We start from the raw sequence: 26,612 nt of genomic DNA, 5'->3' as shown, positions 1-26,612 counted from the left end.
GGGCAGAAGGATTTAAACGAATTGTTTTGTGATATCTCTCATTTGGACTTTGGGAGCTCGGCTAGGGGTGATTTTTGAGAGGGTGTTGGCTGTAGCTTGTATTGACTATATTAAGTTGTTTGTGACTATCTTTGAATAGTTCGGAGACCGATTCATGAGGCAAGGGTTTGTTGGAGCATTGAGTTGCGCACTTTGAGGTAAGTAACACATCTAAACTTGGATTTGATGGTATTTAACCATAAGGACTACGTTATGTGAAGGATATTGGGGTGACGTACGCGCTTGGTGACGGGCGTGTATGCATGCACCGATTTGTTCATGGGTTGGGGAGGCCTTTAGGCTAATACCGAGTTTGTTTTGCAATCATATCATATTATCCCCGCGTTTCCTCTACTTGATTGATTATTTGAACTGGGTGAATCATGTTAGACATTATGTCTTGGCTATGTGCTAACTGTTTAAAACATGATAGAGTTATTCTTGTTGTCTCTGAGTTATGTACCTTATTTACACACATGTTCTCAGCCATGATACTAAATCCGTGAATAATTTCTCTGTCTCAGTACTTCTTATTTGATTCCTCATATGTTGTTGATGCCGCCTTAGGGTAATTCTGTTAAACTGAGTAGTTGAAATGTGTTTACCTGAGACTTAAATGGTAAATGACTGAGTTTGGGCCTTAGAGACGGGTTGGTATTGATTTTGAGGTGACGTGTACGCCAGGCCCACCTTGGGCTAAGTGTTATTATTTTAGGGTGACACGTGCACCAGGCCTCAATATTGGGCTAAATGATTATGATTAGCGCTTGGGTAAGATCCGCCCCTCCGGAGTCTGATATGGCAGCAGTGGGTGCAGGCATAGTGTTTCATATATGTGCGAGATGATGGGCAGTTTTGCCAAGCATCCGTACAGTGCTAAGTGTAAATATTCTTGATTGATCCACTGTGTTACTGTTGATTTACATGTATACTGACATGTAGGCATATATATGCATTTTCCTCACGCTACCAGATATTTGACGTGCTTTAGATGTATTGGTATTTAATTATTATACTTGAAAGCATACCTAAATTACTGAAACGTGGACAAGCAAAACTTGTTAATATATTGAGCTACTGTTTCTACGGTTTATCCTTTATATTCTGAACTGTTATCAGTTATTGGTATTGGATTGTTGTTTTGAGGTCGTTAATACTTTCTATCTAAGGTTAGTGTTGTTACTTATTAATTGTATTGGGTCGATTGTACTTGTTGACGGCCAATTTTAACTCTCTATTTTAAAATTAATTTATTTTATACTTAATAATTTGCACTAAATCTTTTGAAAATATTTTCTATCGATAATGTCAATTGTTTTACAAAATTAATTAAGTATTAGTAGTTTGACGTTATTAATTTAATTTTATAATAATTATAAATATATCATGCTTACTATTTTAAGATTATTAAAATAGCTTCTATATACATCACATAGGCTTTATAATTACTTTAATGAATTACTCCTTAATTTCTAATTAATTAGATTACTATGTTAATAATTCAAAATTTGTGTTACAATTTGAAAACAAAGTATTTTACAAATAGTTAATAGCAATAATTAGTAGTATATTTGATTATTATAATATTACTATAGTTTATTGAAAATAATTAAATTCATTTAAATTAATTTTAAAGGGGTTAAAAGGCTATATTTTCAATTCTTCAATTAAACACAAAATGGCCATTATTTAAATTAATTCTTGTAACGACCCGACCAGTCGTTTTGAGCTACAACATTCCATTCGGTGGGTTGAGACTTTGAGTAGCTTTATATTATATATTATGACTTGCGTGTATGTTTGGTTTCGGTTTTCGAGCGGTTCAGGATTGATTTGGAAGAATGATTCTCATTTTGGAAACTTTAAGTTGGAAGAGTTGATCAAGGTTTGACTTTTGGGTAAACGAATTCGAAATCGAGTTTTAATTATTCCAATAAATTTTTATGATGATTTTGGACATGTCCACATAGTTTGGTTAAATTCCGATGAGTTTTGAATAAGTTTGGGTTATATGGTGTTTCAACATCGATTTGAGCATAAAGGTTACCTTATTGAGCAAACGGTCTTTCATTCGTGTTTCAACTAAACTATTATATCCGTATCGTAATTTTGAAACTATAGCAACTGAAATCATCAAGTGTTTACATCGTATGAGGAATTTATAGTCATTTTACTAAGAATTGGGTTGCTAGATTTTTCAGACTAATTACCAAATTGCCAGTGAATTAATATTTAAAAATTTGTACTATTTTCAAATATTGAAACCAACATATTTCCTTCATTATAAGGTCAAATCAAGTTATTCAAAAGCCTAACTTGATTGGACTTTCATAAGAAATCCACTTAAGGCATCACAAGCGAGTTTCAAAATCGTTTGGCACAAGAAACGAGATTGAACGTATTTTTGGCTATTAGTGTTGTTGGAGTTTTTCTCATCTTGAAAGTTTGGGATTGAGGGAATTCAAGGATGTTCTTCAAGTTTCTTCTATGGGGTACGGTCTAAACCATATAGGAAAAAGAGGTCTTTAACGACCACTTCTTTACGAAAGGAAATTAATCCGGTCGTTATATATATGCTTATAGCGGCCAATATTTATTCCGGTCGTTAAAATCTTTTCTTACTGTATTTTTTACGAGGGAATAATTTCCGGTCTTTCAAATTGTGTCAATCCCCTCGTTAAATCTGAATAAAATGAAAAATAAGCGCTAATTATTCCCTCATTTTTTTTCCTCAACCAACTGTCCGCCCATATCCCCCAAATTAATAAAAAACACCCTATATTCTCTCACTCTAATGTTATCCCAAAACACGTACACCAAGTTCAGCAAAGAAGAGGCAAAGAATCACGAACAAATAGGGCGCTCGCTGCAACTGCCCGCTACTCGATCAGCGAAGTTCTCAAGTGATTAACACTATATATATACAGAGCAAAACTCAACAAATAATCACAAAAAGATTTGGTCTTCTTGCTGTACGTAGCTTATAATTTGTGTGCTTTGTGGTGAATCTGTGTCAACGCTAATAGCTGGGTTCCATTTTCCTTCTCGTCAAGGTAAACTCAAGTCGCTAAATTTATAGTTGTAATTATTGTGAAATTGGGTCTTTTTGTTATCTCTATGCTTTTTAAATATTGGATTTCTTATTAGAATTACATGTATATTTTTCAGATATATAGTTACATCGATGCCTTTCAGATTTATATGATCATTGTTCTGTTTCAGTATATTTCTTGCAATTTTTCAATGCACAGAACCAACTGCTTTCCATCAAAGTTGTTGTTTTTCTCATCTTCTTCTTTCTGTGCCATTTTATGCTTCTTATTTCAATGCACGATAGGTAAACTTTTTGGATTCTTAATCTGTTATAGTTTGCGAGAGAGGTCCTATACGCGTTGCAGCTAGAAATTCTTATAAGGGGATTCCGAATTTACACATAATTCAAACTTTTATATATGTACAAAAAAATTATCTCCTATTTGCACAGTATAATTTTTCGGCGTAGCGAATTCAATTGAATCATTTGATTACATGTGACTCTGCATTGCCTGTATGAAAAAAGAGTAAAATCATATTTGTTTCAGAACTCTATATAGTAGATGCTAAACTTACTAATTGACAAAAAATATTGGCTTGGATAAAATGCTAAAGAAGTGCAGTAATAAAAAAATGTAGTGATGCTAAAGAAATGCAACATGAATTTCGTTAGAAGATAAGAAGATATCTAGTTAGTTTATTTTTGGGTATACCTTCTTATTAGGGGCACTGCTTTGATCGATGAAACTGATGTATGTTGAGTAGGCACTTTGTCCAACAGAGAATTCTTGAGGTTTGAGGTTTATTTGTCTGCTGAATAGAAAAGACATTTCATTAAAGAGACGGGCCAAAACTTATCTTGTTTATGAAGAGTCCTCTAAAAACTGATACAGCAAGCTGGGGGAAAATTTCAGTTAATAAAAATGAACATTGATCTTCCTATTGTATACAGAAACTTAGTTTAGAAGTGCAAAGGTTGTGGTGAATCAACGCCAAAATCATAGCGCATATTGCTCCCCAGTAGTGTCTCTTGCACTAATTACTTGCTTTTCTTCACTCCATATAGACCAATCCTAGACCAATCCTAGAACATTCAGATAACTTGTAAAAGGAGATGGTCATCATTGAACGTAGTAATTCTAACAATGGAGGAGGAGAAGAGACTGAGCCTGTCAATATCTTTTATTTCCTTACTATATAGAGTTTAAAATTACTTTTTATATGACTTACCATCACTAATCACAATAAATAAGTAGTAATTATATATCCTTCAAGATTGCTTGAATCAATGTTACCTACGTAGTTCTGTTACTATTTTCATTTTCAATGCTTATTTACGTTGCACATGAAAAAACGTTTAGTAGCTTATAAATTTATTATGGTAGAATTTTGTTATAAAGTATACAATGTTTTTGATTGAGGATAAAATGGGTATTCAATTTTTTATGGGCATTTTGGTAATTCAAGTTTGACGCTAGGAGCTTCCTACTTTTACTATAATATATGATTGATCGTGGCTGTGATACTTAGAAAGCTCACATATGTAACCTCTGTTTGCTTTTACTTTAGATTTTTCAATTTGAATTAAGGATTTAAAAGCTGATACGATAATTATTATCGATTTTGCTTTAGTATACATTTGTACTACATACAAGTTGAAGTATTTGCTTATTTGTTGGCTTGTAGAATAAATGTTTACTTCTAGCTAATACGTATATTTTAATCATATATACATATATATATTACACAAGTACCAGATTATGGCACCTGATAAGAAATGGATGGAACTTGTCCATGACCGACTTGGTAATGCTTACAAGCTTGGGGTGGACAGCTTTTTGGATTTTGCTTTTACAAGATTAAGTGAAGCGCGTGTAATACGCTGTCCATGTATCAAATGTTGTAACACATCTTCGAAAACACATGAGATGGTTAAGTCACATTTAATAGTATATGGAATAATTAAAAATTATACTTTTTGGTATCACCACGGAGAAAAGTTAGGCGAGCCACAATCAACTCCAGAAGATGTAGAAGATGATGACATTGAAGAAGCTGATGGTGAGGATGAAATACATGGAATCCTAAGAGATTTATACCCTGATTTTGATGCAGACAATACGAACACTGATGGTGATGATTTTCTTGAGGAAGAACCAAATCTTGAAGCAAAAATTTTTTATAGGCTTTTAAAGGATTTTGAGCAACCATTGTACCAAAATTCAAAAGTTTCTAAACTTTCTACTATGGTTAAATTACTTCATATCAAAGGTATTGGGTATTGGAGTCATGAGTCATTTACAATGTTGTTGAAGATGTTGAAGGAAGATCTATTGCCTAACGAATCAAACTTGCCAGATTCATATTATGAGGGAAAGGAGATAATTCAGGATCTTGGATTTTCTTACAGGAAGATTGATGCGTGTAAGAATAATTGTATGTTATATTGGAAGGATGACAAGTTTCTTGAATCTTGCAAAGTTTTTGGAGCGTCTAGATGGAAAGAGGATAAACATAGTGGATAAACTAAATTTAAGAGTGGGAAAAAGATAGCACACAAGATTTTACGTTATTTTCCCTTAAAGCCAAGACTCCAAAGGTTGTTTATGTCCTCAAAGATATCATCTTTAATGACATGGCATCATGACAAAAGAGTTGACGATGGAATAATGAGGCACCCAACTGACTCAATGGCATGGAAAAAGTGTGATGAACTTCACCAATCTTTCGCCGATGAACCTCGTAATGTTCGTCTTGGACTTGCTAGTGATGGTTTTCAACCATTTGGAAGTTTTAGAACTCCGTATAGCATTTGGCATGTTGTACTTATTCCTTATAATTTACCATCTTAGCTATGTATGAAGCAAGAAAATTTTATTTTGTCGATGCTTATTCCTAGTCCTGAAAGTCCGGGAGATGCAATTTATGTTTATCTTCAGCCTTTGATGGATGAATTAAAGGAATTATGGGAAACTGGAGTGGAGACCTTTGATGCGTCAACTAGACAGAACTTTATGTTGCATGCAACTTTATTATGGACCATTAATGACTTTTCGGCTTATGCAAATTTATCTGGATGGAGTACAAAAGGAAAATTGGCTTGCCCATATTGCAATAAAGAAATACCCTCAATTAGGTTAGAAAATGGTAGAAAACAGTGTTATATGGGTCATAGACGCTTTCTTCCTCTTAATCACAAATGGAGGAATGATAAAGAGTCATTTGATGGCACTAAGGAGCGAAGACTACCACCCAAAATTTTATCCGATGAGGATATACTTGATCAATTGGCTGATTTAGATGGTTTACCACTAACAAAGGATCCAAAGAAGAAGACTAAAAAATCACATGAGAGTAGGGGTGATAATTGGAATAAAAAGAGTATTTTCTTTGATCTTCCCTATTAGAAAACTCTATTGTTGCGATATAATTTAGATGTGATGCATATTGAGAAAAATGTATGTGATAATATTTTGGGGACAATCTTAAATATCAAATGAAAACCTAAAGATACCATAAAATCTCGATTGAATTTTCAAGCAATGAACATAAGGAAAGATTTCATCCAATTAAAAATGGGGATAACTATGATCTACCAACATCATGTTACACGTTATCTCCTGAAGAGAAGAACAAATTTTTCAGATTCCTAAAGAACTTAAAGGTCCCAGATGGATATTCATCAAATATATCTCAGTGTGTCAACTGTAAAGATCGCAAAATTTCAGGCCTAAAAAATCATGATTGCCATGTTCTTCTACAATATTTACTTCCACTTGCTATACGTGGTATGCTTTGCAAATCTGTTTGTGAACATCTTATTGAGTTATCTTTATTTTTCAACTTGCTTGGAGCAAAATCTTTAAGAATGGATGAGTTAGAACAGATAGCAGCTCGAATTCCTATAACTCTGGGCAAGTTAGAAAAGGTATTCCCTTCTTCGTTTTATGATGTAATGGTGCACTTGCCGATTCATTTAGCTAATAAAGCTATGATTGTTGGACCTATTCAATATCGATTGATGTATCCAGTGGAGCGATAGCTATACTTTTTAAAATCTTTAGTTGGTAATAGGGCTTGCCCAGAAGGTTCTATCGCGGAGGAATATTTGGCAACTGAATGTTTGACTTTATGCTCAAGGTATTTCCATACAATGGAAACAAAGTTCAATCACCTTGAGCGGAATTATGATGGTGGTGTTATTGAATCTGATGGAGGTTTAACAATTTTTTGTCAACCTGGAAAGGAATTACGAGATGGAAAATTAGAAAAACTTAATCCAGATGAATTAGAGCAAGCACATATTTATATTTTGAAGAACTGTGATGAAATTCTACCATTTCTTGAGTAAGTATTGATTCGACATAATAATTCACATATACTTTATCCATGATTTCAATTAAAATAATATTTTATTCTTTAATTTTTTGTAGAGAGTTTTTACAAATTTCAGGTGATACCTCTAAACAATATTCAGATAGGGAGTTCATTAGTTGGTTAAAAAAAGGTTAGTACTAGTTATATACTATTGTTATTTTTTTAAACATAATTTTTTTATATAGTATTTGCTAATTAAATTATATAATTGATTTTGATAGGTTGTAGAATTGTACAAATGTAATAACTGTATGAAAATGGAAGATTTGCTCACTTTGTGTCACGACCCAAAAACCTAACCTGTCGTGATGGCGTCTATCGTAGAACTAGGCAAGCCGACTCATTTCCAAACAAAACCGATATTTTTATTTCTAAGATAATTTTGATATTATTTAACATAAAACCTTTATTTAAGGAATTCAAATCAAAGAAAAACAAAAGTGCGGAAAAGAAAAGTCCGACATCGGGGTGTCACTAGTCATGAGCATCTACTACAATCTGTCTAACAATATCAAGGCTAACTCAGCCTGGAAATAGCTAAATACAACTAGAGGAAGATAAGAGGGAGAAGAGCAGGGGCTGCGATCGCCAAACAACTACCTTGCTATCTCCAAGAAAATCTGCAACCAAAACACTCAATAACCGCTACCGTATCCAGCTACACCTGAATCTGCACATAAGGTGCAGGGAGTAACGTGAGTACGCCAAATCAGTAAGTAACAACAATAAATAAAGACTGAGCAGTAGTGACGAGCAATAAAACATATAACGTCCATATCATGAAATCTCAGTAAAATACAACATGCTTTAAAAAATCAGTGGTTGAATCAAATCATCTCGTTTAAACCGGGTTCCAGTAAAAAATTATTTAAAGATATTTTTCCAACAGTTTTTCAAACAAAGGCTCAATGCAAAGGTGAGCAAAACGATGAAATCATAAACAGCCCCTCGGGCAAACCTCACAGTCACTCTTGCCACTCGGGCATACCTCACAATCACTCTTGCCACTCGGGCATACCTCACAATCACTATTGCCTCCCAGTCACTCGGCACTCGCACTCAATAGGTACCTGCGCTCACCGGGGGTATGTACAGACTCCGGAGGGGCTCCTTCAGCCCAAGCGCTATAATAATAAAGTGTGCTGCAGGCGGGCATCCCCGATCCATACTCATCCTCACAAATCAAGCCCTCGGCCTCACTCAGTCATAAATATGCTGCATGCGGGCAGCCCCGATCCACACTCATCCTCACAAATTAGGCCCTCGGCCTCACTCAGTAATAAACCTCTCAAGCCACTCGGGCATTTCAGTAAAACAGGGCATTCGGCCCAAAACATTTATATGCATCAAAATAGAGTCATAAAACTGAGTTATGCGGTAAACAAGTATAAACATGACTGAGTATAGATTTTCAGTCGAAATCAATGAGAGGATGGTAAGAAACAGCCCCTAAGGGTCCAAACAACATTGGCGCAAGGCCTAAACATGGCATTCAACCCAATTTACAGAAATTCTTTCTAAAACATATAAGTATCATATAGTTTCAACAAAGTATGCAACTTTACAGTTGCTACGGGACGGACCAAGTCACGAATCGCCAACAGTGCATGCCCACACGCCCGTCACCTAGCATGTGCATCACTAAAAATAGTAGAATGATACAAAATTCGGGGTTTTATACCCTCAGGACTAGATTTACAATCGTTACTTACCTCAAACCGGTCAAATCTCTAACCCGCAATGCTCTTGCCTCTAGACTCAGCCTCCAAATGCTCCGAATCTATTCACAATCAGTACAATACCATCAATACGAGCTAATGGAATGAATTCCACAAGAAAATCTACAAAATTAGACCAAAATCCAAAATTGGCTCAAACCTGGCCCCCGGGCCCACGTCTCAAAATCCGACAAAATTCACAAAACTAGAAAGCTCATTCACTCACGAGTCTAACCATACTAAATTCATCAAAATCCGACATCGTTTGGTCCTTCAAATCCTTAAATTACTCTCCAAAAATTCCAAGTCCTAACCCCTCATTTTCACTAATTACCATGATTAAAACAATGGGAAATTACCATATATACAAGTATTAGGGCTCAAGTAACTTACCTCAACGAAATCCCCTTGATTCCCTCTTCAAACCCCTCCAAAAGCTCCAAAAATCGAGTTGAAATTGTGAAGAATGACCAAAATTCGCGAAGGGTTCTATTTATGATTTCTGCCCAGGAATTCCGCACCTGCGGACCCTTTCTCGCACCTGCGCTTCCGCTTCTGCGAACACAGGTGCGCACATGCGCATTCCACTTAACTGACCAGACTTCCCACCTATGGCAGTCTCCTCGCACCTGCAAGCCCGCATGTGCGATCCATTCTTCGCATCTGCGACCATATCTGCATCTGCGAGCCTTCCACGCACCTGCGATCATCGCACCTGCGGTTCCCAATCCGCAGGTGCGGACACACCAGAACAGCAGCTCCAGCTTCATTTTCCAACTTCAACAAATCCGTTAACCACCCGGAATCACCCCGAGGCCCTCGGTACCTCAACCAAAAATACTTACAAGTCATATATCAACATACCAACTTAGTCGAACCTTCGAATCACTCAAAACAACATCAAATCATCAAATTACCCTCAGATTCAAGCCTAAGAACTTCTAAATTTTCAAATTCGGCAACCGATGCCAAAACCAACCAAACCACATCCGAATGACCTCAAATTTTGTACACACGTCACAAGTGACACTACGAACCTACTCCAACTTCCGAAATTCCATTCCGACCCTGATATCAAAATTTTCACTGCCGACCAAAATTGCCAAATTTCCAATTTCGCCAATTCAAGCCTAATTCTACCACAGACCTCCAAATCATATCCCGGACGCACTCCTAAGTCCAAAATCACCTAACGGAGCTAACGGAACCATCAGAATTCAAATCCGAGGTCGTTTACACATAGGTCCATATCCGATCCACTTTTCTAACTCAAAATTTTCAATTATGAGACTAAGTGTATTATTTTACTCCGATTTCCTTTCGGACCCGAACCAACTAACCCGATATAACATAATATAGTTGAATAACACAAAAATAAGTAGAAATGGGAAAAATGGGGTTATAACTCTCAAAACGACCGGCCGGGTCGTTACATCCTCCCTCTCTTAAACATCCGTTCGTCCTCGAACGGGTCTAGAAACATACCTGGAGTCTCGAATAGGCATGGATATCTGCTCCGCATCTCCCGCTCGGTCTCCCAGGTGGCCTCCTCCACAGGCTGACCTCTCCATTTCACCTTCACTGAAGCTATATCCTTTAACCTTAACCTTCGAACCTGTAGATCCAAAATAGCCACCGGCTACACATCTTAAGTCATATCACCCTCCACCTGAACCGTGCTAAAATCCAAAACATGGGACGGATCTCCAATATACTTTTGGAGCATGGAAACATGAATCACTGGATGCACACTCGGCAAGCTGGGTGGCAAGGCAAGCTTATAAGCCACCTCCCCAATCCTCTGAAGCACCTCTAAAGGCCCAATGAACCGGGGGCTCAACTTGCCCCTCTTCCCAAACCTCATAACACCCTTCATGGGTGATACCTTCAGCAAAACCTTCTCCCCAACCATAAAAGACATATCACAGACCTTCCTATCTGCGTAGCTCTTCTGCCTAGACTGCGTCGTGCGAAGCCGCTCCTGAATCAATTTCACCTTATCTAATGCTCCCTGAACCAAGTCTATACCTAAGAGCCTAGCCTCACCCGGCTCAAACCATCCAACCGGAGATCTACACCTCCTCCCATACAAAGCCTCGTACGGAGCCATCTGAATACTCGATTGATAACTATTGTTATATGCAAACTCCGCGAGTGGTAGAAACTGGTCCCATGAACCCCCAAAGTCAATGACACAAGCACGCAACATGTCCTCCAATATCTGAATAGTGCGCTCGGACTGCCCATCCGTCTGAGGGTGAAAAGTTGTGCTCAACTCAACCTGAGTACCCAACTCTCGTTGCATGGCCCTCCAAAACTGCGATGTGAACTGAGTGCCCCTATATGAAATGATGGAAACTGGGACACCATGTAGGCAAACAATCTCTCGGATGTAAATCTTAGCCAACCGCTCTGAAAAATAAGTAGTACCAACTGGAATAAAGTGCGCGGACTTGGTCAACCGATCCACAATAACCCAAATAGCATCGAACCTCCTCAAAGTTCATGGGAGCCCAACTACAAAGTCCATGGTGATCCGCTCCCACTTCCACTCTGGGATCTCTAATCTCTGAAGCAAGCCACCTGGTCTCTGATGCTCATACTTAACCTGCTGACAGTTGAGACACCGAGCCACAAACCCAACTATATCCTTCTTTATCCGCCTCCACCAATAGTGCTGCCTCAAATCCTGGTACATCTTTGTGGCACCCGGATGGATGGAATACCGCGAGCTATGGGCCTCCTCAAGAATCAACTCTTGAAGCCCATCCACATTAGGCACACATATCCGACCCTGCATTCTCAGCATGCCGTCATCACCAATAGTCACATCCCTAGCATCACCTCTCCGAACCCCGTCCCGAAGAACGAGCAAGTGAGGGTCATCATACTGACGCCCCTTGATACGGTCATAAAGAGAAGACCTGTAGACCATACAAGCCAATACCCGACTAGGCTTCGAAATATCTAATCTGACAAGCTGGCTCACTAAGGCCTGAACATTAAATGCCAAAGGTCTCTCTGCTGCTGGAAGATATGCTAAACTCCCCAAACTCTCTGCCCGACGACTCGAAGAATAGGCCACCACATTGGCCTTCCCCGGATGGTACAAAATAGTGATATCATAGTCTTTAAGAATCTCCAACCATCTCCGATGACGCAAATTAAGATCCTTCTGCTTTAACAGATACTGCAGACTCTGGTGATCTATATAGATCTCACAATGAACCCCATACAAATAATGACGCCAAATCTTCAAGGCGTGAACAATGGCTGCTAACTCAAGATCATGGACATGATAGCTCTTCTCATGGGTCTTAAGCAGGCGCGAGGCATAGGCAATCACCTACCCGTCTGCATCAAAACACAACCAATGCCTATCCTCGAGGCATCACAATACACGGTGTAAGAACCTGAAGCTGATGGCAGAACTAACACTGGAGTTGTGGTCAAAGTAGTCTTGAGCTTCTGAAAGCTCTCCTCACATTCATCCGACCACTTGAATGGAGCACCCTTTTGGGTCAGTTTGGTCAAGGGCGATGCAATAGATGAAAATCCCTCCACAAAGCGACGGTAGTAACCCGCCAAACCAAGAAAGCTCCTAATCTCCGTGGCTGAGGACGGTCTGGGCCAACTCTGCACTGCCTCTATCTTCTTCGAATCCACCTGAATACCCTCACTGGACACCACGTTCCCCAAGAATGCTACTGAACTGAGCCAAAACTCATATTTGGAGAACTTTGCATAAAGCTTCTCCTCCCTAAATTTTTGTAATACAATCTTCAAATGCTGAGCGTGCTCCTCCTGGCCACGAGAGTACACCAGGATGTCATCAATGAATACAACAATGAATGAGTCCAAATAGGGCTGAAATACACTGTTCATCAAATGCATGAACTTTGCTGGGGCATTGGTCAGCCCAAAAGACATCAACAAGAACTCATAATGGCCATATCGGGTCCTGAAAGCTGTTTTAAGAATATCTGAATCCCGAATCTTCAGCTGGTGACAACCGGACCTCAAATCGATCTTGGAGAACACCCTCGCTCTCTGAAGCTGGTCGAATAAATCATCAATACGAGGCAAAGGATACTTGTTCTTGACTGTGACCTTGTTCAACTGCTTGTAATTAATACACATTCTCATGGAACCATCCTTCTTCTTCACAAATAGAACCGATGTACCCCAAGGTGACACACTAGGCCGAATAAACCCCTTATCAAGGAGTTCCTGAAGCTGTTCTTTCAATTCCTTCAACTCCGCCGGTGCCATACGATATGGTGGGATAGAAATGGGCTGAGTGCCCGGCACCAAATCAATACCAAAGTCAATATCCCTATTAGGCGGCATGCCCGGCAGGTCTGCAGGAAACACATCCGGAAAATCACGTACCACCGGAATAGAATCAATGACAGGAGTCTCTGCACTAACATCCCTCACAAAAGCCAAATAAGATAGGCAACCTTTCTCAACTATGTGTTGAGCCTTCAAATATGAAATCTCCCTACTTGGTACATAATCTACAGAACCGCTCCACTCAACCCTCGGATTTCCCGGCATAGTCAACGTCACCATCTTAGCGTGACAATCTAGAACAGCAAGACATGGAGATAACCAATCCATACCCAATATCACATCAAAGTCAACCATACTTGAGCAACAATAGATCCACTCGGGTCTCCAGACCCCCAATAGTCACCACACATGATCGATATACGCGGTCCACAATAATAGTATCGCCTACAGGAGTAGATACATGTACATATGAAACTAAGGACTCACGGGGCATATCCAGAAAATGGGCGAAATACGAGGAAACATATGAATACGTGGAACCAGGATCAAATAATACCGAGGCATCTCTATGACAAACTGAGATAATACCTATAATCACAGCATCTGAAGCAATAGCATCTGGTCTGGCAGGGAGATCATAGAAACGGGCCTGACCACCCCTTGATCTGCCCCTCCCTCTAGGGCGACCCCTAGCTGACTGACCTCCACCCCGAGCTAACTGGGCGGGTGGTGAGGTAACTGGTGCTGTAGTCGGAGGCTGACTCATCTGCTGAGATAGACCTCCATGACGACGAGGACACTGCCTCCACATATGCCCAAGCTCCCCACACTCAAAACAACTCCCTGGTGCTTGTGGCGGAAACTGAAGGGAACCCATAGCACCAGGATGACTGGTAAAAGAACCTGGCATGGAAGAGCCTTGAACAGGTGGAGCACGGGACGAACTCTGAACTGGAAGGGCACTAAGTGATGAGTGGCCCTAATGAGAACTGTGAGAACCATGGCCAGATGATGCACCCCGATGAAATGGCCGAGCTGACTGAGCCTGTCTGAAATGATGACCTCTACCGTGCTGGAACTGACCCCCAAAAGGAGCACCGCTGAATCCACCCTGACCATGAGGCCTTTTGGCATCCCTCTCAACCCTCTCCTGACTGCGAACTATCTCAATCTGCCGAGCAATGTTGACAACCTCATCAAAGGTAGCACCCAAAACCCTCTCTCTGGTCATGAGCAACTGTAGCTGATAAGTGAGACCATCAATAAACCTCATGATCCTTTCCCTGTCCGTGGGAACCAACCAGATCGCATGACGGGCCAACTCAGATAACCGCATCTCATACTGTGTTACAGACATATCACCCTGGCGAAGCTGCTCAAACTGTCTGTGCAGCTCCTCTCTACGAGATCGAGGAATGAACTTCTCCAAAAAGACCACGGAGAACTGCTGCCAAGTAAGGGGTGCTGCGCCAACAGGCCTGCGCCTCTCGTAAGTCTCCCACCATTTGAGTGCAGCCCCAGAAAACTGAAAGGTAGTGAATGAGACCCCACAAGTATCCAAAATACCAGTAGTACGGAGTATCCTCTGACACCTGTCCAAAAAGTCCTGAGCACCCTCTCTCTCTGTGCCACTGAAAGGTGGTGGCTGAAGTTTCCCAAACCTCTCCGACTTACGCTAATCATCCTTAGGCATAGCAAGAACCACATAATTCTGAGCAACAGCAACCGGCTGGGCTGGTGGTGCCTCTGGTGTCTGAAGTCCCTGAATAACCTACTCGGGTGTGTGAGCGACGGGAGTCTGAGTGCCTCCCCTGGCCTGAGAAGTGGCTGCGGCCGTCGAAATAGAGACCGCCTGAGCAAGGCCAGTACATGCCGTCAGAATATGAGCTAGGGCCTCCTGAAGGCCTGGAATCACAATAGGCACATGTGGTGCCTGAGCTGGTGTATCAATAACTCGAACCTGGTCCTGATATGGGACAACCAGTGGATCTGCAGGTATTGCCCCGGCTGCTGTACGGGCTGCACCTTTGCCCTACCACGGCCTCTACCGCGGCCTCGGCCTCTCGCAGCCCTGGCAGGTGGTACTGGTGGCTGGTCCTCCTGACCGGTAGTACGAGTCCTCACCATCTGTGAGAGAATGAAACAACAGATGTTTAGTTACTAGAATCAACAAATTCGCACGACAAGAATTCAAGAATGTGGAGTTTCTTAAAAGTTCTGCAGCCTCTCGAAGATAAGTACAGACGTCTCCATACCGATCCACAAGACTCTACTAAACCCGCTCATGACTCGCGAGACCTATGTGACCTAGGCTCTAATACAAATCTGTCACGACCCAAAAACCTAACCTGTCGTGATAGCGCCTATCGTGGAACTAGGCAAGCCGACTCATTTCCAAACAAAACCGATATTTTCATTTCCAAGATAATTTCGATATTATTTAACATAAAACCTTCATTTAAAGAGTTCAAATCAAAGAAAAACAAAAGTGCGGAAAAGAAAAGCCCAACATCGGGGTGTCACTAGTCATGAGCATCTACTACAATCTGTCTAACAATATCAAGGCTAACCCAGCCTAGAAATACCTAAATACAACTAGAGGAAGATAAGAGGGAGAAGATCAGGGGCTGCGATAGCCAAACAGCTACCTTGCTATCTTCAAGAAAATCTGCAACCAGAACACTCAATAACCGCTACCATGTCCAGCTACACCTGAATCTGCACACAAGGTGCAGTGAGTAATGTGAGTACACCAACTCAGTAAGTAACACCAATAAATAAAGACTGAGTAGTAGTGACGAGCAATAAAACATATAACGTCCATATCATGAAATCTCAGTAAAGTACAGCATGCTTTAAAAAATCAGTGGTTGAATCAAATCATCTCGTTTAACTCGGTTCCAGTAAAAAATTATTTAAAGATATTTTTCCAATAGTTTTTCAAACAAAGGCTTAATGCAAAGGTGAGCAAAACGATGAAATCATAAATAGCCCCTCGGGCAAAACTCATAGTCACTCTTGCCACTCGGGCATACCTCACAATCACTCTTGCCACTCGGGCATACCTCACAATCACTCATGCCTCCCAGTCACTCAGCACTCGGCACTCAACACTCGGCACTCGCACTCAGTAGGTACCTGCACTCACTGGGGGTGTGTACAAATTCCGGAGGGGCTCCTTCAGCCCAAGCTCTATAATAATAAAGTATGATGCAGGCGGGCAGCCCCGATCCACACTCATCCTCACAAATCAGGCCCTCGACCTCACTCAGTCATAAATATGCTGCAGGCGGGCAGCCCCGATCCACACTCATCCTCACAAATTAGGCCCTCGGCCTCACTCAGTCATAAACCTCTCAAGCCACTTGGGCATTTCAGTAAAACAGGGCATTCGGCCCAAAACATTTATATGCATCAAAATAGAGTCATAAAACTGAGTTATGCGGTAAACAAGTATAAACATGACTGAGTATAGATTTTTAATCGAAAACAATTAGAGGATGGTAAGAAACAGCCCCTAATTATCCAAACAACAGTGGCGCAAGGCCCAAACATGGCATTCAGCCCAATTTAGAGAAATTCTTTCTAAAACATATAAGTATCATATAGTTTCAACAAAGTATGCAACTTTACAGTTGCTACGGGACGGACCAAGTCATGAATCTCCAACAGTGCACGCCCACACGCCCGTCACCTAGCATGTGCATCACTAAAAATAGTAGAATGATACAAAATTCGGGGTGGCATACCCTCAGGACTAGATTTACAATCGTTACTTACCTCAAATCGGTCAAATCTCTAACCCGCAATGCTCTTGCCTCTGAATTCGGCCTCCAAATGTTCTGAATCTATTCACAATCAGTACAATACCATCAATACGTGCTAATGGAATGAATTCCACAAGAAAAACTACAAAATTAGACCAAAACCCGAAATTGGCTCAAACCCGGCCCCCGGGCCCATGTCTCGAAATCCAACAGAATTCACAAAACTAGAAAGCTCATTCACTCACGAGTTTAAGCATACCAAATTTATCAAAATCCGACATTGTTTGGTCCTTCAAATCCTTAAATTACTCTCCAAATATTCCAAGCCCTAACCCCTCATTTTCACTAAGTACCATGATTAAAATAATGGAAAATCATCATATATACAAATATTAGGGCTCAAGTAACTTACCTCAACGAAATCCCCTTGATTCCCTCTTCAAACCCCTCCAAAAGCTCCAAAAATCGAGTTGAAATTGTGAAGAATGACGAAAATTCGTGAAGGGTTCTATTTATGGTTTTTGCCCAGGAATTCCGCACCTGCAGACCCTTTCTCACACCTGCGCTTCTGCATCTGCGGACACCGGTGCACACCTGCGCATTCCACTTAACTGACCAGACTTCGCACCTGCGGCAGTCTCCTCGCACCTGCGAGCCCACATGTGCGATCCATTCTTCGCATTTGCGACCATATCCGCATCTGCGAGCCTTCCACGCACCTGCGATCATCGCACCTGCGGTTTCCAATCCGCAGGTGCGGACACACCAGAACAGCAGCTCCAGCTGTATTTTCCACCTTGAACAAATCCGTTAACCACCCGGAATTACTCCGAGGCCCTCGGGACCTCAACCAAAAATACCAATAAGTCATATATCAACATACCAACTAAGTCAAACTTTCGAATCACTCAAAACAACATCAAATCATTAAATTACCCTCAGATTCAAGCCTAAGAACTTCTAAATTTCCAAATTTGGCAACCTATGCCAAAACCAACCAAACCACCTCCGAATGATCTCAAATTTTGAACACACGTCACAAGTGACAGTACGAGCCGACTCCAACATCCGGAATTCCATTCCGACTCCGATATCAAATTTTTCACTGCCGACAGAAATCGCCAAATTTTCAATTTCGCCAATTCAAGCATAATTCTACCACGTACCTCCAAATCACATCCCGAATGCACTCCTAAGTCCAAAAGTACCTAACGGAGCTAACGGAACCATCAGAATTCAAATCCGATGTCGTTTACATATTGGTCCATAACCGGTCTACTTTTCTAACTCAACATTTTCAATTATAAGATTAAGTGTCTCATTTCACTCCGAGTTCCTTTCGGACCCGAACCAACTAACCCGATATAATATAATATAGCTGAATAACATAAAAAAAAGTAGAAATAGGAAAAATGGGGTTATAACTGTCGAAACGACCGGCCGAGTCGTTACACTTTGTCACGTGGTCCCCTGCCATATGTGAGACGTCTCAAAGGTTACATTACTAATGGATATAGGTTTCATGTGGAAGACTATGACAGGGGTTTGAGAACTCAAAACTGCGGGGTGGTTGTAGTTGGTGAGACAGATGAAGAGAATAAAAATATTAATTATTATGGAGAACTCACTGAGATTCTTGAATTGCAATTTATTGGAGGAAAAAGAGTGATCTTGTTTAGATGTATATGGTTTGATGTGTATGACGAAGAAAAGGGAGTTAAAATTGATGAATATGGCTTTGTGAGTGTTAATCCTCAGCGATTATTAAAAACTAATGAGCCATTTGTATTAACAAACCAAGCATTACAAGTATTTTATGTCGATGATCCTTCAAATAAAGGCTGGCATGTTGCAAGAAAAGTTCTTCATCGTGATACTTTTGACATTTTGCAAGAAAAGGATGATGATTTGGGGAATTTAGAGAATTCTACACAAATAAAAAGGAAAAGAACTCATGAAGGTTTTTAACCTTTATAGTGGATGTTGTTAACATTTATTTCCTGCGGCCTCTTGCTTCTTACTTTTCTAGGATAACTGGAACTGATAGTTAATATGAATCAGTTCATGGATTTTCTAGACTTGCTAGGATTAAAAATATAAACGACTGTTATGGATATTTCCTCCAATCTGATGTACTCATTTGGTACCAAGTGGTACATTCAGAATAAAATTTCTACCTTATAAAAAAAATAATGCATAATTTGGCATACTGTTGATTCATTATAAATGTCATTTTATATTTTTCTTTTACAATAATGCCAACACTAGTTACAAATTTATCATGCTCAGACTTCTTTCAAGGCTCATACTTTTGTCTTATTATTACTAGTAGAATATTTGTTGTAAGAAAATTGGCTGCAATATCTCGTTAAATCTGTGGTTTTACAAGTTCAACCTTGTTGTATTTTATCTATATTTTCTAATTTTAACACGGTTAATTCTTTTATCGATAATATTGGCATGGAAAATTACTTGTGGATAAATAATTTTATTACTGTTCTTAATGATTTTTTTATCTTTCTCAGCTAACAATTACTCTATACTTTTATCTTATTTTAGGTTGACATGAATCCATCAAAATTTCAGAAGTCTAAAATGGGAGCAACTTCAAATAATGTACATCATGCATATATTCAACCTGGTGCTTTAGAAAGGGGAAGAGGACACAACTTTGGATCTTTGGGATCTGTAAAAATAAGTATTGAAAAGAGAACTCTGATTGGCGAAAGTAAAAATCATAACTCAACAACTTTTGAGCAGAATAAGCTTGCACATACTAATAATCTTGTGCCCCCTGGTTTCGCTTCGGTGGAAGACGATGCTCCCCTCGCTCAAAACGTTGAAGCGAAGCAAGGTCTCTTAAGTTTTAATTTTTTTTGTTTTGTTTCTTATTGAACTGGTATTGGTTTTATGTTTCACATAAATCAAAATTTGCAGAAACAGGAGCAGCTTTGAAGAATGTAAATCTTGCATACATTCAACCTGCGTCTTTAGCAAGGGGACGAGGGCAAAGCTTTAGATCTTTGGGCTCTGCAAAAGTAAATGTTGGCAATAAAAATCTGTATGGAGAGATTAAATATTACAACTTAGGGGCTTCTAAGCAGAATAAGCTAGCATATAATAGTAATAATCTTATGCCTTCTGGTTTTGATATGATGGAAGAAGATATTCCCTTCACTCAAGAAGCTGAAATGATGCAAGGTCTCAAGTTTTAATTATTCTTTTTTTTGTTATAAGATTGGAAGTTATTTTATGCTTTACTCAAATCAAAATCTTCAAAAGTTGGAGCTACTTCGAAGAATGTACGAGACACTTACAGTCAACCTGGTGCTTTAGCAAGGGGACGCGGGCAAAGCGTTAGATCTGTGGCCTCGACAAAAGGAAGTGTTGGAAAGAGAAATCTTGTTGGGGAAAGTAAAAATCACAACTCAACATCTTTTGAGCAGAATAAGCTAGCACATAATAGTAATAATCTTATGCCTCCTAGTTTTTGATCGTAATATGTGTCCGTTGCAAGTACATTCATGGAAGGACATCGGAGAAGATAAGCTGGAACACATGTGGCAAGCTGTTACGGTAAGCATTTAAAGCACTATAAAGCAATATTTTAATTGAAAGTACTTGAAATTTCTGTTACGGTTCCCACTCTGTTTATGGTCTATGGTAGATATGCTGATGGTGGCTGAAAATTTTTGTTAAAGCAGTTCTAATCAATGCTAATACCACAAATGATCTGTTGCATTTTACATTCAATTATTTTCACCATCCTGAAATGTAATGGTATTATATGTCATGGTATTTGACTAGACACACTGTTTAAGATGTTAATTTGACTCATTGCATTAGTGATAGTAAAAGAAAAATATTAACTGATGGTTGAAAGAATAGTTTGATTGGAAAGGCATCATATCAAAGTTCAGATTTTGAAACTTCTTCTTTATAAAACAAATTGAAACTTCCTAAAATGGAAAGAGTGTCATAACATGGGCAGGTTTAAGTGTTTGCTCATAAAGTGGGACAGGTTTATCCTTACTAATTGAAATTTCTAACCTTCACCACATCAAAATAATAACATTTGAACTTGGAAAACAAAGGAACATTTTCTCTGTAAGTTGGTTTCCTCTGAATCTTGATTTATAAGCTGGTTTGCATTTATAAGTTGTCTTTCACTGCATCCCTTGTTAGGATCACTTCTTGAATCTCTGTGTCTAACTTAGAGAGTGTGTTTCTATGACTATGAAGTGTTATCTAATTAAGATGCTAGTTAGAATTTTAAAAAGAATCTCAAATAGATCTTTCTGTATCACCATTACTGCCCCAACTTTGAACATAATGAATCCAGTGAATCTTCTAAATTAATGTCCAAACCAGCATCTGCATCTTCCTTGAGTGTGTGAGTCCTATGATCATCCGCATAATGAATATCAATTACAATCGCAAAGCCTAATGCCTTGGTGTGGCCTTGATTTTCCAGTAAAATGTCGTTTCTATCTTTACATCTCAGATATCGTCGATCAACCTGAGCTTCATCTGTGTACACATCATGATTAAAAACTAGCCCTGTGGAAGTGGTGTTATCCTCAAATAATTCCCCTACACAGTAACGCTGCCTGGGCAGCCTTCGTCGATTGTAGTGAGCAATTTTTGCATCTTGCATTATCCAGATTTGTGGTGATGAGCTCAAGAAACCATGATCATTATATCCTTTGTGTTGTATATGATTAATACAAATGCATTGTACCAGCTGTAGCACCTTGTGATCCACCGCAACTGCTCTGTAAAATATGAAATCTTTATACCAGCAGTTGTGCGCATGAGTGAGTTTGCATAGTTTGCTGCAGATCTCTTGTGAGTTCGAGCAAAATTCTGAGACCAACTTTGTTCGGTATATGGGGGTAATAAAGTGCACTGAGATTTCAGTCCAGAATGCACTCATCGATCCCATTTTTGAGCACCAAAATCCCATGTCATAGCTAATCATCGAGCACCTGGACAGTAGTTGTTCCTCTTGAGTAATTCTTCTGGTGTGAGAGTTAAGCTGTATTTTATTGACACAATGGTATGATGCCCCTGTATGTCTTATTGACACAAAGGTATGATGCCCCTAAGTGCAGATGTTTCTCCCTTAGAAAGTCCCAAATGGCTGTATTCTTCATTGCCTCAACTGTCTAGCTACTATGCTCATAGGCGAGCCAGCACTGTTTGGTATTCAACTCTTATGAGTTCCAGCATGAATATGATGAACTCTTTGTGAGTCCCCAATGCTGAGAATTAGTATTAGTGAGATACACAGAGGATTGACTCCTCAATGCAGTCTTTAGTCCCTCTTTTGCCTGCCAATAAGTCCAGTCGCACATGATTAACTCTATCCAAAAACTGGGCAGTTGTGTCGTGAATTTCCAGTGTTGTCTGCCCATTCCTTGTAATTTCATGTCATTGATACTTATACTAGGGTCTGGATCATTAAAAGGTGTCAACTCTCACATTTCTTTTTTTTTTTTAATAGGAAAAGAGATCATGTATTAACATAAACTAAACAGAATTTACTATCCTAAACTATCCAAGAAGGGAAAAAGAAAAAAATTGAATTCTTACAAAAGTATACAAGAACAACTAATCACTAGTATGTGGTAGACTACATGGTTGTATCTTACATGTACATTTTGGCTTGGATTGTCATGGAATCTGCTCTGGTTTACTCATAAGCTGTAGTATAGATTTAACTTTTCTTTGGCACCTATCAGTCCCACTCTCAGCAATCTGGACTAAGTGCTCATATACACCATACTAAAGCGCTGCGAGCATAAGATTTGAATTGTGTAGGCTTAACCTATGAAGCATAGCCACTGTAAATTCCTTGTTCTTTGGAGTGCCATCTCTGATCAGATTAACTAGTGTTTCAATGAAAGAAAGTTTTCCCATTTCTTGCCTTCCATCTTGATGTGTTGCAATAAGTAACTGTATAGACAGGGCCTCATCAACCATGTCTAAGTTTTTGTTCTCTAATAATTGAAACAACGGTGCTACAATCCCAGCTTTAGTCGCCAAGCTCACATTCTGCTCAATAAAACACAGATTGAAGAGTGCAGTTATTACATCCTTCTTACCTCTGATTGTCCCATTTATTAACAAATCTATCAATGGTGGGGTGCCGTTAAATGAACCTATAGTTTGTTTATTTTCATCCATCATAGATAAGCTAAACAATGCTGCGGCAGAGTTCTCTTTAGCACCAAGATTTCCATTCTTCAGTATCTCAATTATGGATGGGATAGGTTTTTCCTCAGATATAAGTCTCTTATTTGTCTCGTCAATCGATAAGTTCAAAAGCGTCGTCACTGCATGTTCCTGAATTCTTGAATCTGGATAGGACAGTAGTTGTACAAGTGGTGGGATTCCTCCACCATTTACTATTGATGTTCTATTTTCCGGATTTTCTTTTGAAAGCATCCTGATTTCTGTCACATTTCTTGTCTCTGTGCATACACAATTTGTTTTCCTCTCTAAATGTAACTATTACAGAGGTTAGGTTCGTTGATAAAACTTAGAGATCTTATCTGAACCTAGTACGTGTTCTAAACATTGAATATGCCATAATGTGGACTGCATCCATTTTTTTAATTTACATGAAATTTTTTACTTTCTTGATTAATGATTTTGCAAAATATTTAGGACAAATTTGACAGTGATGACATGAATCATCAAAGAGATCATGTGTTAAATCATATGAGAAAGTTATGGACCAATTGGAGAGGATCATTGCACAAGTATGTGAAGTATAAGCCATTGCATGAAGCACTAAAAGATGTCCCGGATGAGGTAGACAAGAGTAATTAGGAATGGTTGGTCAAGGAACATTTTTTAAGTGAAAACTTTGAGGTAAGACTTCATAACTACTTTTAACTTCTTATTATTTTAAGTAACAGTTCATGATTTCAATGGTTTGTTCTTAATATAGGAAACAAGTATTAGAAACTCGATCAATAGATCTAAGTTGAGAATGCCTCATCGTACGGATAGAAGCCGATTAGAGAAATTATTTACGAACTGGTAAGTGTACAGTGCAATCCTATAAAAAAAACTCGTCTTTGTTTGACTTGTTTATTTAAATGTGAAGGGAGGCAAAGACGGTAATCCACCGAACATGGCGACTATCTTCTTTGAGACTCACAAGAAAAATGACACGCTTGTAGAACCTGAAGCTAGTAAAAAATATGTATGTTTATTGATGAACTTCATTTTACATCCTTCATTTTATTTTGATGTATTTTATTATTTTAATTTTTCTTGTATTTTATAGGCTGAGATACAAGAACTGGTACAATCTGAGCCATCTCTTACGAATATCGAGGTAGTAGAAAGATGCTTCGGACCTCAAAACAAGAGTCATGTGGTTGGATTAGGGGGTAGTATAACCACTAAGGAGTTGAAAGGCAGTAGCTCCTCAAAGGCTGCAATACTGGCTGAGCTGAATGCATCGAAAAGAAAAAGAATCACTACAGACCGAGCTGAATGCAACTAAAAAAGTAAAAGAATCACTAGAAATACGTATGGACGACATAGATTCTTAGTATGCACATATTATAAGCTTACTGGTTGATCAACCTTCATCAGCACCATCTTCAAGTCAACAAAGTACAAGCTGAAATTAATATTTAACAGGTTCGTAAGCTTTCTACCATTCTTCCTCCCAGTAGCTCTTGCATATGTAGGAAAAAATAGTTTTGCCCTGCATACTGTTCAGTAAGTTTACTGTACAACAACGAACCAGTACACTATATTTGCGATCATTTTTGTGTGTCATCTCTCTGCTTCCCCTTGAAACCTTTGCCTGTATTCCATATTGGTTTGGTGTAATAGCATGATGCATTGATATTTTATCCCACTTTGTATGCAATGTGCCTGAATTGTATTGCCAAAGACTGCATAGAAAGTTTTCTGCCCAGCATTGTTCAGATTCTCTGTTACATTCAGTAGTTTTGCTCCCCATTGTGCCCCTCTTTTCCTCTTTTTCCTAGCTCCAGCAACTCTAATTCTGAGATATAGACATTGAGATTTATCATCGTTCACGATCATCCTTCCTTAAATATCCAATTCACCAAAACAGCTTTATTCAGTAGGGCCAACATCCAGTGCATAATTAGCAAGGTGATCTGCCAATCTATTGCCTTCTCTAAGTGTATGGGAAATTGTAAAATTGCATTTTGACATTAGTTGCTTGATCTCCTCCACTTCTCTTGCTACAGACCAAGGAACAACCCACTCTCCTTCTAATGCATTCTTCACTATTATTGAATATGTGTGCAAGTCAATAAGAACATAGCCATGTTCAATACAATATCTAAGAGCCTCCACCACAGCCTTAGCTTCTGCCTCATTATTAGTTTTCTTCTGCACATTGCTCTCATGGTTGAAGTTTTGTTTTTAATTATAACATCGCCGTATGGTGGCGAGACCCTGCCATTGATAGAAAATAGTTGTACAAAAATGAGGTGGATTAAACATCCTTACCCTTAGTTTTAGTGTGACTGGACCAGCCCAGTCAACACTACCCAAAACTTTTAAGCCTATCTAACAGACTTACCAAAATACAGTAGATAGGCTATCAACTGAAGTGTCAACTTTCATCGAAGATGTTTATTCTATGCTTATATCCAAAAGTGACTACCTGCATGTTGTCTATCCGATAAGAGCCTTTGATATGTTGAGGGAGATCATTACTGGGCAAAAATACATGATCATTTTGGTTATGTAATACAGTAACTTGTGAAGTCCTAAATAACCAATAATTCAATCTTAAGCATTTCTTTCTTGTTAAAGATAATTAGTTTCTTCTAAGGTTCTTCCTAAACATGATTGTGAAAAAGGAGGGAACAGTAATACTTTTTTGTATTGTATCATTTGCTCCCAATGTTGTGGCTATTATACTGTTGGCGAGCATTTGTAATACGTTTCATGATACGCTTAATGTTGGATTTAGTAATGTAGTTGTAAGAAGCACTGATAGTTCATAGTACTTTGAGATGCTCTTCGCTTCGTGGTTTTATATTTTACTGTGTGGTAGAAACTTACCCATCTTAAATCTTGTTTTCTTACTCAACTAATATGAACCTTTTTTAACAGATAAAGGGCCTGAAGTTTGAAGAATTTTCCATAAAGATAGTTCCGAGCAAGTTGAAGCAGCTAGAATTGTTGAAGAACAAGGGAAATCTATTTTGTTTTATTAGGAGTTGTAGTCGTCATCTGTACAAACTACTATTTTACTTTCTCTTTAATTTTTTGTTTTCTTTAAGGAATTGAAAACAAGGATCATGCAATGTGGATGTAATATTATTGCTACTTTGATTAGTTCTCTATAATTAAAAAAGATGTTTTATGTCAA

At 38.9% G+C, this 26,612-nt stretch overlaps 1 protein-coding gene across 8 annotated transcripts; it reads left to right on the top strand.

The window, feature by feature from the left end:
- Positions 1-2,833: 2,833 nt before the first annotated feature.
- On the top strand, positions 2,834-26,612 carry LOC104108753 (uncharacterized). Of its 8 annotated transcripts, none has more exons than XM_070177781.1 (9): positions 2,834-3,092; positions 19,790-20,084; positions 20,168-20,431; positions 20,567-20,806; positions 23,903-24,109; positions 24,189-24,284; positions 24,352-24,446; positions 24,531-24,892; positions 26,354-26,612. In XM_070177781.1, exons 2-4 carry the CDS (start codon positions 19,796-19,798, stop codon positions 20,722-20,724), a joined length of 711 nt encoding a protein of 236 aa, XP_070033882.1. In that variant the 5' UTR covers positions 2,834-3,092; positions 19,790-19,795; the 3' UTR covers positions 20,725-20,806; positions 23,903-24,109; positions 24,189-24,284; positions 24,352-24,446; positions 24,531-24,892; positions 26,354-26,612. The 8 variants fall into 8 exon arrangements, 3 of the variants coding, with proteins under 3 accessions (XP_070033882.1, XP_070033883.1, XP_070033881.1); XM_070177782.1 differs by lacking the exon at positions 2,834-3,092 and adding an exon at positions 21,735-21,863 and having other exon boundaries at positions 19,768-20,084; XM_070177780.1 differs by lacking the exon at positions 2,834-3,092 and having other exon boundaries at positions 19,770-20,084.

This window comes from Nicotiana tomentosiformis, chromosome 6, assembly GCF_000390325.3.
Source record: "Nicotiana tomentosiformis chromosome 6, ASM39032v3, whole genome shotgun sequence".
Classification (NCBI taxonomy): domain Eukaryota; kingdom Viridiplantae; phylum Streptophyta; class Magnoliopsida; order Solanales; family Solanaceae; genus Nicotiana; species Nicotiana tomentosiformis.
This window is presented reverse-complemented; position numbering and strand designations above follow the sequence as displayed.

Coding starts and splice junctions, on each gene's coding strand:
- LOC104108753 (XM_070177781.1), top strand. CDS start 19,796: ATGAATCCATCAAAATTTCAGAAGTCTAAAATGGGAGCAACTTCAAAT. Junction 20,085..20,167: donor AAACGTTGAAGCGAAGCAAG/GTCTCTTAAGTT, acceptor CAAAATTTGCAG/AAACAGGAGCAGCTTTGAAG. Junction 20,432..20,566: donor AGAAGCTGAAATGATGCAAG/GTCTCAAGTTTT, acceptor CTGGTGCTTTAG/CAAGGGGACGCGGGCAAAGC.